Source organism: Pongo abelii, chromosome 5 (assembly GCF_028885655.2).
Source record: "Pongo abelii isolate AG06213 chromosome 5, NHGRI_mPonAbe1-v2.0_pri, whole genome shotgun sequence".
Lineage (NCBI taxonomy): Eukaryota > Metazoa > Chordata > Mammalia > Primates > Hominidae > Pongo > Pongo abelii.
The window spans coordinates 27,193,334-27,205,810 of record NC_071990.2 but is presented as its reverse complement, the minus strand read 5'-3'; the positions used below and the strand labels follow the sequence as shown (position 1 = coordinate 27,205,810).

The window sequence follows — 12,477 nt, the reverse complement described above, 5'->3', positions numbered from 1 at the left end:
TGCAATTGTAGATGCATTTTTAGGGTTGAGAAATTCCCTTCTATTTCTAGTTTGTTGAGACTTTTTAACATGAAAGAGAGTTTAATTTTGTCAGATGCCTTTCTTCATCTTTTGAGATGATCATGTGGTTTTTGTTTTTTATTCTGTTGACATGGTGTATCACATTAACTGATTTTCAGAATTTAAAACAATCTTGCATTTCTGGGATAAATCCCACTTGGTAATGATATCTAGTTCTTTTTGTATGTTGTTGGATTCATCTTGCTGGTGTTTTGTTGAGTATTTTTATGTCTGTATTCGTAAGAAATATTGGTCTGTAGTTTTCTTTTCTTGTGATGGCTTTGCCTGGTTTTGGTATAAGGATACTGGTACTGGCCTCGTAGAATGAATTGAGAAGTGTTTCCTCCTCTTCTGTTTTTTGGAAGAGTTTGTGAAGAGTTGGTATTAATTCTTTTAAGTGTTTGGTAGAATTCAACACTGAAGCCATCTAAGTCTGGACATTTATTTGTATATAGTTTTTTTTATTACTAATTTATCTCTTTACTTATTACAGGTCTATTCAGATTGTCTATTTCTTCTTGAGTCAGTTTCAGTAGTTTGCATCATTACAAGGATTTGTCTATTCCATCTAAGTTATCTAATGTTTTGGCATACAGTTTTTCGCAGCAGTCCTTTACAGTCTTTTTATTTCTGTATGGTTAGTAGTAATGTTCACTCTTTCGTTTTGGATTCCAATAATTTCAGTTCTCTTTTTTTCTTGGTCAGTCTAGCTAAAGGTTTGTTAATTTTGCTGATCTTTTTGAAGAGCTAGTTTTTCATTTCATTGATTTTCTTGACATTTTTCTATTATTAACTTCATTAATTTCACTGTTATCCTGAATTTTGCTTCTGTTTAGTTTGGTCTTTTTCCAGTGTCTTAAGGTAAAAACTTAGTTTACTCATTTGATATCTTTCTTCTTTTTTAATATGGGCATTTATAGCTATAAATTTTCTTCTAAACACTAACTTACCTGAATCCCATAAGTTTTGGTATGTTGTTTCTTTATTTTCATTTATCTCAAGTATTTTCTAATTTATCTTAATATTTCTTCTTTAACCCACTTGCTATTTAGAAATTTAATTTCCACTTATTTGTGGATTTTTAAATTTCTCTCTGTGTTTGATTTCTGATTTCATTCCATTGTGATCAGACAAACATACTTTGCATTATTTCTATCCTTTTCAATTTATTCGGATTTGTTTTACAACCTAGCATAGGCTCTATCTCAGAGAATGTTCCATATGCTCTTGAGAAGAATGTACATTCTGCTGCTGTTTAATGGAGATTCTATAAATATTTGTTAGGTCTAGTTGGTTTACAGCATTCTTCAAGTCTTGTATTTCCCTACTGATCTATTTCTTAGTTGTTCTATTCATTACTGAAAGTGGGGCACTGAGGACTCCAACTATTATTTTTGCATTGTCTATTTTTCTCTTCATTTCCGTCACTTTTGTCGTTATGTATTTTGGTGCTCTTATTAATTGCATAGATGTTTATAATTGTGATATCTTCCTGATGGATTAGCCCTTTTTGTCCTTATTTGTCCCTAGCAACATTATTTGTTTTAAAGTCTACTTTGTCTACTTGTACAGCCATTACAGCTTTTTTTGGATGAAGTTTGCATGACATATGTTTTCCATCCTTTTACTTTCAATTTACTTGTATCTTTAAATGTAAATGGTCTCTTCTCTAGAAAAAAGATAGCTGAATACTGTTTCTTTATCCACCCTGACAGTCTCTGCCTTTTGATTGAACTGCTTAATATATTTACATATAACATTATTACTGATATATTTGGATTTGTCTGGTATTTAACTTATTTTCTGTATGTCTCATGCCTTTTTGGTTCTTCCATTCCTCCTATATTCCATTTTTGCATTAAGTAAATATTTTATACTGTAGCATTTAATTACTTTGATGATTTTTCCACTATAAATTTTGAATTATTTCTTCAGAGGAAATAATTCAATAATTCCTAGGACTTATTTGTCATATACCTTATCAGTACACTTTCAGATTTATACTAACTTAATTCCAGTGAGATATAAAAATCTCAATCCCATATAGCTCTTTCTCCTATTTCTCCCTTTTAATCATATTATTGTTATAAATATTACAACTATATTACAAACCTAACGTTATTACAAGTATTACTTTACATAATTTTATGTGTTTTAAATAAGGTGAGAGGAACAAAAGGAGAAAAAATTTGTGTGTGTGTGTGTATGTATATATATAGCTTATTCTATATTAATCTTATTATTCATCATTTCTGGTTTCTTTATTTATTCCTATAAATTTGTCTTACTATCAGGAGTTATTTCCTTAGCCCAGTGCAGCTTTCTTCTCACTCACCTCCTTTGTGCTGTTATTAGCAGATATATTACATTTCTATATGTTATAGGCCCCCATAGCATATGGTTTTGTACATAATATGCACATTGTTTTGTACAATTACTTTTTGAATCAGTTAAGATAAGAACACATTTATACTGTCTTTTATAATTACGTGATTTCCTTTACCAGTGCTCTTGTTTTAAATGTGTATTTGAATTACCAGATGGTGTCACCTTCAGTCTGAAGAATTTCCTTTAGTATTTCTAAGGCAGGTCTTCTAACAACAAATTCTCTCAGCTTTTGTTTATGTCGGAATGTCTTTATTTTGCTTTCACTTTTGAAAGGTAGCTTTGTTAGATATAGAACTTTGGGGTGACAGTATTTTTTGTTGAACACTGAATATCTTATCCCACTGCCTCTGGCCTCCATTGTTTCACATGAGAAGTCAGTTGTTAATTTGTTTAGGGTTCTTCTGTAAGTGATGAGTCATTTTTCTCTTGTTACTTTCAAGATTTTTCTCTTTGTCTTTGTCTTTCAGCGCTTTTACTTGACATGTCTGTTTGTGGAATTCTTTGTATAATCCTATGTAGAATTTGTTGCACTTTCTGGACATGTAGATTAATGTTTTTCAATTAGATTGGGAAGTTTTCAGCCACTCTGAGAATTTTTTCTACTCCTTTCTCTCTCTCCTTTCCTAGTGCTTTCATTTTGTGTATGTTGGTGTGCTTAATGGTATCCCACATTTCTTTACCACCTCTCCTGCAACCACTGTTGCACTCTGTTTGCTATCTCTATTGTTTTGCCTTTTCCAGATTGTCATATATTTGAAGTCATATGTAGCCTTTTCAGATGGTTCCATTCACTTAGCAATATAGATTTTAGGTTCCTATATATCTTTTCGTGACTTGATAGTGCATTTCTTTTTAGTGTTGAATAATATTCCCTTGTATGGTTATGCCATAGTTTATTCATTTGCCTGTTGAAGGACTTCTTGGTTGCTTCCAATTTTTGGCAACTGTGAATATAAACATTCACATGCAGGTCCTTATGTGGACATTCACTTTAAGCTCATTTGGATAAACACGTGGATTGTGGTGGTTGAATTGTATTGTAGGACTGTGTTTTAGCTTTGTAAGAAATTGCCACACTGTCCTCCAAAGGGGCTGTACCATTTTGCATTCTCATCAGTAATGGAATGAGAGTACCTGTTGCTCCACCTCCTCCTTAGCATATGGTGTTTTGAATTTTAGCCAATTGAATGGTGTGTAGTAATATCTTACTGATGTTTAATTTGCAATTATAGTGTCTTATTGATGTTGAAATTGCAATCAGAAGTATTTACTGATGTTTAGTTATATATAGCTAAATATTGACATATAGCATATGTCAATGATGTTTGGCATCTTTTTATGCTGTTTACCATCTGCATATCTTCTTTGGCGGGGTTTCTGTTTAAATATTTTGCCCATTAATTTTTTACCTTATTATGAGTTTTAACATTCTATGTATATTTTGTATACCAGTGCTTCAGCAGATACATACGTATTATGCAAATATTTTCTCCAGTCTGTGGCGTGTCTTTTCATTCTCTTAACAGTGTCTTTCACAGAGCAGAAGAGAACAGGAGGTGGCCTGAGCAAGGGACTGAGCCAAGTGCTTGTGGAGGGCTCAGGTTCTGGACCGTATGACGCGATTTCCCATTGGCCCACTCCGGATCTCTGAGGCCACTCCTGACGGCAATCGCCATGAGTTCTCCAAGTGCTAATACGAAGGAAACCTGGATTCGGCCGCTGGGAGACACAGGTGGATCTCAAAGGTGGCTGTGCGGCAAACGACTGACACCTACTGGCGGCGTCAAGATCTGCAGAAAAGGAGAAACGCGGAAATCCTCAATCAGCTGCCTTCCCGACTGCTAGTGCCACAAATGCCATCCGGGCGGCACAGATCCACCGGTTCAGATCTCCAGTCCTGCGCACCTGCGAAAGCCGCCCGCACTCACTCCGCGGGGTGCGGATAGTGCTCCCCACTCAGACTCCGGGGATCCCGCGGGCCGACAGATCTGCGCCGGGGCCCTGAGCCCCCTGAGCCTGTACCTTCGAGGCCGGTAATAGTCGGAGCCTGGAAACTGTGCACCCACTCGATTCCAGCTCTGCGCTACTTGGTGAATCCGGACCACAGGGTCCCAGACAGCCGCTGCCGACGCCAGGGGCGAGGGGCAGTGTGCTTCCTCTCGAGTTCCTCTCCCCGCGCCAAGTACTGCAACTCGCTGCGGAGAGAGCAGAGGTGTGACCGCCCCGCTGAGGTCTCAGAACAGCAAAGCAAGTTACTGGGACTGCCGAAGTCCCGCGTGTCCCCCTTTCCCGCGGGTGCTGGGCCTGGAGAGTGCTAAGCGCCCTGAGACTCGCGCTTTCCTAGCGCGTGAATCCCAACCGTCAACCGAACACTGCGCTCTTCGACTCTGTCCGATTCTGCAGACGTCCGAAACCTCAGAAGCCAAAACCTTGCTTGAAGTCACTGACCGCGCCCCATCTCTCTTCATGGGCAGTTTCCTGAGCAAACTGGGACTTTCGCCCTCGTCCCCAGCCCATGTGCGCACCGACTTGCCCGAAAGGCCCACGAAACGCCGGCCAACTCAGCCCCTTCACCAAGTTCATCGGGTTCAGTTCGTCCACCGCGCCCACCCTGCCCCACGGTATAGACCTGTGAGCAGGCGGCCAAACCTGGATCCTGCCAATCCAACCACGTGGCTGGCCAACGAGGCTTGGAGGCGCTTTCCCATGAAGAAGTCCCAGAATTCCCCCCTGGGGCCTCTCCCTTCAGACTGGTGGGAAAGTTACTTAAAGCGGACTATTTGGTCTCTTCGACATCCCAGGCCAATTTGGAGCCCAGTGACCATCAAGATCACTCCTCCTGACCAGAGAGTGCCCCCTTCCACTTCTCCTGAAGATGTAATTGCCCTTGCAGGACTCCCACCCTCTGAGGAGCTCTCAGATCCATGTTCAAAGGAGACAGTGTTCAGGGCCCTCAGAGAGTGCAAAAAAGGGAAAGGGAGGTTGGAAGAACCACTATTCCCTGAGAGCTTGGACAGTAAGAGAAGGAGTCCAGAGACCAGACCATCCGCATTTAAGCCCCTGATGAAAAGTGGAACCCTCACTTCTTTTGTGCCCAGGCCTGGGCCGCTGAAGAGAAGTCTCCATTCCTGGGGCTCAGATCACAGCTTGACTAAGAGGCCCAGTTGCTCCTCCATGAGCTCCTTGGCCAGCATATACAGAGGTGGCACCCTCAGCTCCAAAAGGAATGCTATTTCCAGCTCTTACAGCTCTTCCAGAAATTTCTCAGACCCTTGGAAGAGAAGTGTTCCCAGTGTATCATTTGAGACACCAGAGTGGCCAATAAAAAAGGAAAAAAGTTGTCATCGGCCTTACTCTCCAGTCCCACTGGTATCAGATTTTGAGTCCCTAGGAGCATCTGAAAGTTCTGGGCAGCAAAACCAAAAGATTCCACAGCTGCCATCTAGCCCTGAGAACATGGTGTCGGAGATCCCACCTCCCCAGCTTGGTTATGCAGTCTCTGATGAGGACTTGACTTTGGGGAAGAAAGCTGAGCTACAGCGGAGCAACAACGCAAGAGAAGATACAACTGAGGTCACCACAGACCCTGTCCCTGAGACTTGGCTTGCTATTAAGCCTTCCCTATCTCTTACTCTGCCTTCTTCAGGAACAGATCTAACCCAGGGGGCAAATCCTCAGTTGGAAAACTTAAGAAAAATGCAGGAGTCTCTAGGTCCACTGGCCTCTCTACAGTCCACAGGAGAGGCAACCAGTGTGGCCCATTCTCCTTTGAAGACACCCAGCCTACTGACCCCACCTGGGTGCTCACAGTCAGAGCTCTTTCCAGGCACTTCTCCAGACTCAAAGCCCACAGCTACTTTCATCCTGCTGACCCCCACCTCTCCCACATCACCAGTTACTGACACCACCTGGCAGCCTTCAACCTCTCAGGCTGACAGGTTTCCCATGCCCCCAGACCCATCTGCACCACCCACCATCCAAAGTACTTTGCTTGGAATGGTGAGTAGCCCAACATCCCATCTTTCTGCATCTGCACCTCCTGACGCAACTTCTGCTCACCTCATGTTAAAACCGATTTTGGGGCCGCTGAACAACAGCGAGATTGGAAGCTCCTCATGTTCCAGAATTTCAGTCACAGCTGCAGCATCTTCAATCTCTTCCTTCTCCACAACTCAGGGTACCTTAACTCCTACCTTCAAGCCTATCTTTGGCAGCATAGATCCACTTAAAACTATGCCCATGATAGCTCCTTTCTCCTCCAAGCAGACCCCTCCTCCATTTACTCATGCTTCTATCCATCATTTCCATGGCCTGGTCAAGGCCACCTCTGCGGTCATGTCCACCACCCTAGCCAGCACATCTAAAGACTCTGTTTTTAAGCCACCTTTGGATTTTGGTGTAGTGAATGTTACCAGTGCTGTAGGCAACACTTATTCTGTCCCTTCCACTTGCGACACTTTCCTGCTTGGGACTGCTCAGGCCTTCAGGGGCAACTTCACCCCAGCCACAGGATTCATTTTCCCACCACACCATCATCCTACAATTCCTACTGTGCACACAGTCACCATCTTTACCCAGGTCCTTTCCAGTGCTGTACAGATATCCCCTAGAAGCAGCACTGCTAATTTCAGGGGTATGGGCAGCCCTCTGCCTGCCTCTGCCCTAGTATCCACAAACTGGCCTGCATCAACCCCCAGCATCTCCAACCTGACTCCAGCAATCACAAGTCCGTTGGGATCGAGCTCAAGGCCACCTTTCCCACTATCCCAAGGAGCTAATCCCCAGCCTGCATTTGGTGCCACAAATGGACAGAAACAAGGGCCTTCCCAGCCAGCCCTTATGCCAAGTGTCAGTAGCTCTTTTCTTTTTGGGAGCTCAGCACTGGCATTGCCAACCCCCGTGCCAACTCCAGCTCAGCCAGCCTTCGTTAGTACCACACAGTCAGCCTTGGGGTGTTTGACACCCTCAGCCTCCACCACTCAAACCCCTGCCATCACCTGGTCAGGCATTGGCAGCATTCCAGCAGGTTTTCCCATTAGTCAAGCTAGTACAACTGGGTTTAGAATTGTAATTCAGACCCACCAAAGTGGGGCTTTTGGCTCAGTGTTTGGCAGCAGAGCCCCACAACCTTTCGCTTTCGGGGGATTCGTGACCCCTATGGACTGTGATGAGTCTGGGATCAGAATGACTGGTTCAGACATGAGCTCCACCTCTGGAGCTTTCAGCATTGGAGCATTGCCTAGTGGAACCACTAGCACCATGATCCCCTTTGGAAAAGGCTGGAGCCAGAACACTGAAGGCCTGCCCAGCCATAGCACAGCTTTTGCCTTGGGGAGAGCCAGCATTTCTGCAAGAAAGACTATGGCCCCCATTGCTCAAAGCACCCCAGTCCCTGGACAAGCTAAGGCAGACAGCAGTGTTGGCTTTAGGATGCCTTTTCCACCTGCCCAGGGCTCTGTTGGGAGAGGATCTTTTAGATCATCAGCCTCTTCATTTTCCATTGGCACAAAATCAAAAACCTCAAAGAATTGGAAGCAAGGGCATTCCCGAAGGCATCATGCCTACAAGAAGTAGCCTGTGTTCCCTGTCACTTGCACCCTGATTTGGACCTCAGTATTGTTTTTGAAAAACCTCAGTGTCTTCCAATTTTCTAAAGTAAACATAGTCCAGATCTAAAGTTGGAGCTTTAGATGTTCACGCTGTGTGTCCTAATCTACATCCTTGAAGAACGTGAAGGACTAAACCATCTAGTGGTGATTGCAGATTGAGGCCAGGTGGCACCAAACCCACTGGACTTGAACAGAACCTCGCCTTCCCCTTCCTGTCCACTCCTCTCTGTGTCAGGTGTGCAGTGTGCACAGCAGCAGGATCTATAATATCCAGACTTTCCAAACAAGTTGAATGTCTATCAATTAGAACATTTTTTCGTACATCCCACCATCCCTACTGCTGGTAAACACTAGCATGTTCTCTGTCACTCACTATAGGTTGTCTTTTAGAGAGTGTCACTTAAATGGAATCAAACAGTATGTAACCTTTGGAGACTGGCTTCCTTCACTCAGCATAACGCCACTGAGATTTATCCAAATTGTTACTTACATCAATAATTTATTTCTTTTATTGCTGATTAAAAATCCATTTTTAATTGTGTTCAATTGTATGAGTATACCACAGTTCATTTATCCATTCACCTGTTGAAGAACATTTATTTCCATTTTTTCTCAAAAATAAATAAAGTCACCATAAACATTCATGTTCAGGTTTTTGCGTGAACATATGTTTTCATTTCTCTAGGAAAATTTCTGGGAGTGGTATTGCTGGGTCATATGATAAGTGTATATTTAACCTTATGAGAAACTGTCAAACTATTGAGTTAATGACAATCCTATGAGGTAGGCACTGTTTCAGTCATTATTTTGCAGATGGGGACAGAGCAATGAAGAAGCCAAGTAGCTTGTCTAAAGACACACAGTGAGAAAGTGACAGAGGCATGAATTGTGTCTAGGGTGTTGGCAAGGATGCAGAGAAAACATTGTACGTTGGTGGTAGAAATGTAAATTAGTACAGCCATTATGGAAAATGGTATGAAAGTTCCTCAAAAAACTAAAAATAGAATGGCCATAAAATGCCCCAATCTCACTTCTGGATATATATTCAAGGAAATTGAAGTCAATGTGTTGAAGGGATATCTGCACTCCCATGTTTATTGCAGCATTATTCACAACAGCCAAGATATGGCATCAACCTAAGTGTCCATCAATGACTGAATGGATAAAGAAAATGTGGTATAGATACACAATGAAATATTATTCAGCCTTAACAAGAAGGAAATTCTGTCATTTGCAAAAATGTGTAAGATGAACCTGGAGGACATCATGCTAAGTGAAATAAGACAAGCACAGAAAGCAAATACCACATGATCTCACTTACTTGTGGAATCTAATGTAGTTGAACTCGTAGAACTAAAAAGTAGAATGTGGTTACTGGGGTTGGGGGAGAGGAAGGGAATGAGCTGTTGGTCAAAGGGTACAAAGTTTCAGATAGGAGGAATAAGTTTTGAAATATATTGCACAGCAAAGTGACTATAAGTCAACAAAAATGAATTGCCTATTTCGAAATAAGAGGGTAAATTTCAAATGTCCCACCATAAAAAATGATAGGTAATTCAAACTCATCTGGGTATGAAAAAATAAAAAGGCAAGGGAACATATCCAGCACGTGATTTAATTTAATTAACTAGCTTGATTTAATCATTCCACACTGTACACATATATCAAAACATCAAAACATCACACTGCACCTCATAAATGTAGACAATTATGATTTGTCGATGAAAAATAATATTAAATTTTTTAAAAAGAATTGTTGCTAGGTAGTTTGGCTCCAAAGACTGTGCTCCTCACCCCTCACTATGGGACTTTCCTGGAGTGCAGGATAGTGGTAAAAGTATACTATAGTCCAAATCTAGGCTGACACACAGCTCACCTCACATAAGAAAGTTTCTCAACCACTCTGGGCCTTTTACCTAATTATGAAGACAATAATAGAGAATAGCTCATAGGAAAATTAAGCATGTTAAGCCCTTAGACTAGTACTTGTACACAGGGAGGAGACAATGCCTCTTAGCTGATAGTACATTCCACGGTCCTCTTTCTGGACACCCAACACCTATGATGTCTTTAACTTTCCTCAGCGTAGAAAGTGTGATATAAATGTGGGTTATTTTCAATCTACAGCTGGAAGGCAGTCATTTTCCTTAGTCAAGAGTTCATAACCTAGGAATGGTTCAATTGCTTCAGCTCTCTTTTCTGGATCAATAGCAGACACTATGCTAGTTAGTCTAAAGAATGTCAAAAATGTGTTTACAATGGTAAAATTAGTGATATATTAATCAATAGACATTGAAAAGAGGTCATGATAAAAATACATCTATACAAGATGCGGGCTAGCTACACCAGCCATAGTCCAACAAAATATAACACAAGCCACAAATGTGAGCCAGGTATATAATTTTAAATAGTCTAGAAGCCACATTAAAGAGTAAATAAATGGGTGATATGTATTATTTAATATACTCAAAATATTATTTTAACAATTAATTTGAAAAAATTATCATTTTTTTCACATAATGTGTAAAAAAATCTGTTGTGTATTTCACATTTACATCACATCTCAATTAAGTCCAGCCACATTTCTTTCCTTCTTTTTTTTTCTTTGGTTAGAGACAGGTCTCACTCTCTCATCCAGGCTGGAGTGCAGTGGTGTGATCTTGGCTCACTGCAGCCTCGACCTCCGGCACTCAGGTGATCCTCCCACCTCAGCCTCCCAAGTAGCTGGAATTACAGGCATGCTCCACCATGCACTACTAATTTTTTGTAGAAACGGGGTTTCACCATGTTGCCCAGGCTAAGTCTAGCCACATTTCATGTGCTCAGTAGCCACCGTAGAGTACATGAATAGCGCAGGTCTAAAATGTTTTAGAGATGCTCCTTATCCTGCATCAGCATGGCATAAGAATATGGCAAGACTTACAGCTTGCTCCCTTAAGGAGGGCACCCCAGGTTCAATACTCAAAGATTCTGTGTTCAGCAATTATATTACAAGTCTTCTTATTGGCTGGTACCCTAGCATAAGGAAACAGAATAACTCCCCTTGAATGATGTTGTGTTTACTTCAAGTGAAACTTTCAAGCAAGATACGACTGGATTCTCTAAAAGAGAGAATGCTGGAATTTAATAAAATTAAAAGACTGGTTAAAGAATAGCTATAAATTGTTTGGTGCCTTTGTATGTGTGTCTATATGTCTACCTATCTGTGGGTTTGTGTGTGAGCATCTGCCTGTATGTGTTGATTTCCCCACCAGTAGTTTTAATTGACTTCCCCACCATTGCCCCAGAAATAGCCTGACTCTCTTTACTCATTTTCCAGGGACCTCAAGATACAGTCTCTGCTCCAGTCCTGGACTCTCATAGTTAGTACTGCACTTGCCCAACCACTCACAACAATGCATAAAAGGAAGCCAAAAAGAAAAGCATGTAGTTGGCCAGGCGCGGTGGCTCACGCCTGTAATCCCAACACTTTGGGAGGCCGAGGCGGGCAGATCACAAGGTTAGGAGATCGAGACCATCCTGGCTAACACGGTGAAACCACGTCTCTACTAAAAATACAAAAAATTAGCCGGGCGTGGTGACGGGCGCCTGTAGTCCCAGGTACTCGGGAGGCTGATTCAGGAGAATGACGTGAACCCTGGAGGCAGAGCTAGCAGTGAGCTGAGATCGCGCCACTGCACTCCAGCCTGGGCGACTGAGCGAGACTCCGTCTCAACAAAAAAGAAAAAAGAAAAGAAAAGAAAAGCATGTGGTCTTTATGCAGTAGTTGCAGTCAGCCACAGAAGAGACCTGTCCCCAGTCTGGAGATCTTTCTTTGCCTCTGAAGTCCAGACCCATGGTCCAAACAGACACGTTTTCCTGAATATTGAATGAATCAGCACCTCAATTAAACAAGAAATATTTCTTAGTTTTCTGGAGCTCCATTTAATTTCTTTTTTTTTTCTTTTGGAATTAATACATTAAAAGGAAACTTTCTTCTTATTTAGGAGAATGCTTTCAAAATCGATCAGAGCCAGTACCCCTATTAGGTCCATCATTCTGTCATACATTAGGGGTTATAAACAATCCTGCCTTCCTGGGAGGAGAGTAAGGCTCGGCAAAATAGTGTTTTGCATTGAGGGGGTGTTATCTGTGGGAGGCACAGCTCAGGTACTTTTTCCAAATAGTGCTAGGAATTTCCTCCTGCTCCTACGGACCACTTCATGGCTCTACAACTTTGTTTAGGAAGTTGTCCTTTGATCACTTTTGCCTTAGCTCCCTGAAGTGTATGTAGAACATACTTTCCTTTTTCTTGCCTTCTTTCTTTCCTTTCTTCATTTCTGCTTTCACTTTTTTCAGTACTTTATTGAAGTATACTTTACATACAATAAAATGTAAAAAAAAAGTATAGAGCTCAATGAATTTTATATATGTATAATTT

At 41.6% G+C, this 12,477-nt stretch overlaps 1 protein-coding gene across 1 annotated transcript; it reads left to right on the top strand.

Moving 5' to 3' along the window:
* Positions 1-338: 338 nt before the first annotated feature.
* On the top strand, positions 339-8,701 carry POM121L2 (POM121 transmembrane nucleoporin like 2). Its single transcript, XM_024248079.2, has one exon. It carries the CDS (start codon positions 4,915-4,917, stop codon positions 8,020-8,022), a length of 3,108 nt encoding a protein of 1,035 aa, XP_024103847.2. The 5' UTR covers positions 339-4,914; the 3' UTR covers positions 8,023-8,701.
* The last annotated feature ends 3,776 nt before the right edge of the window (positions 8,702-12,477 follow it).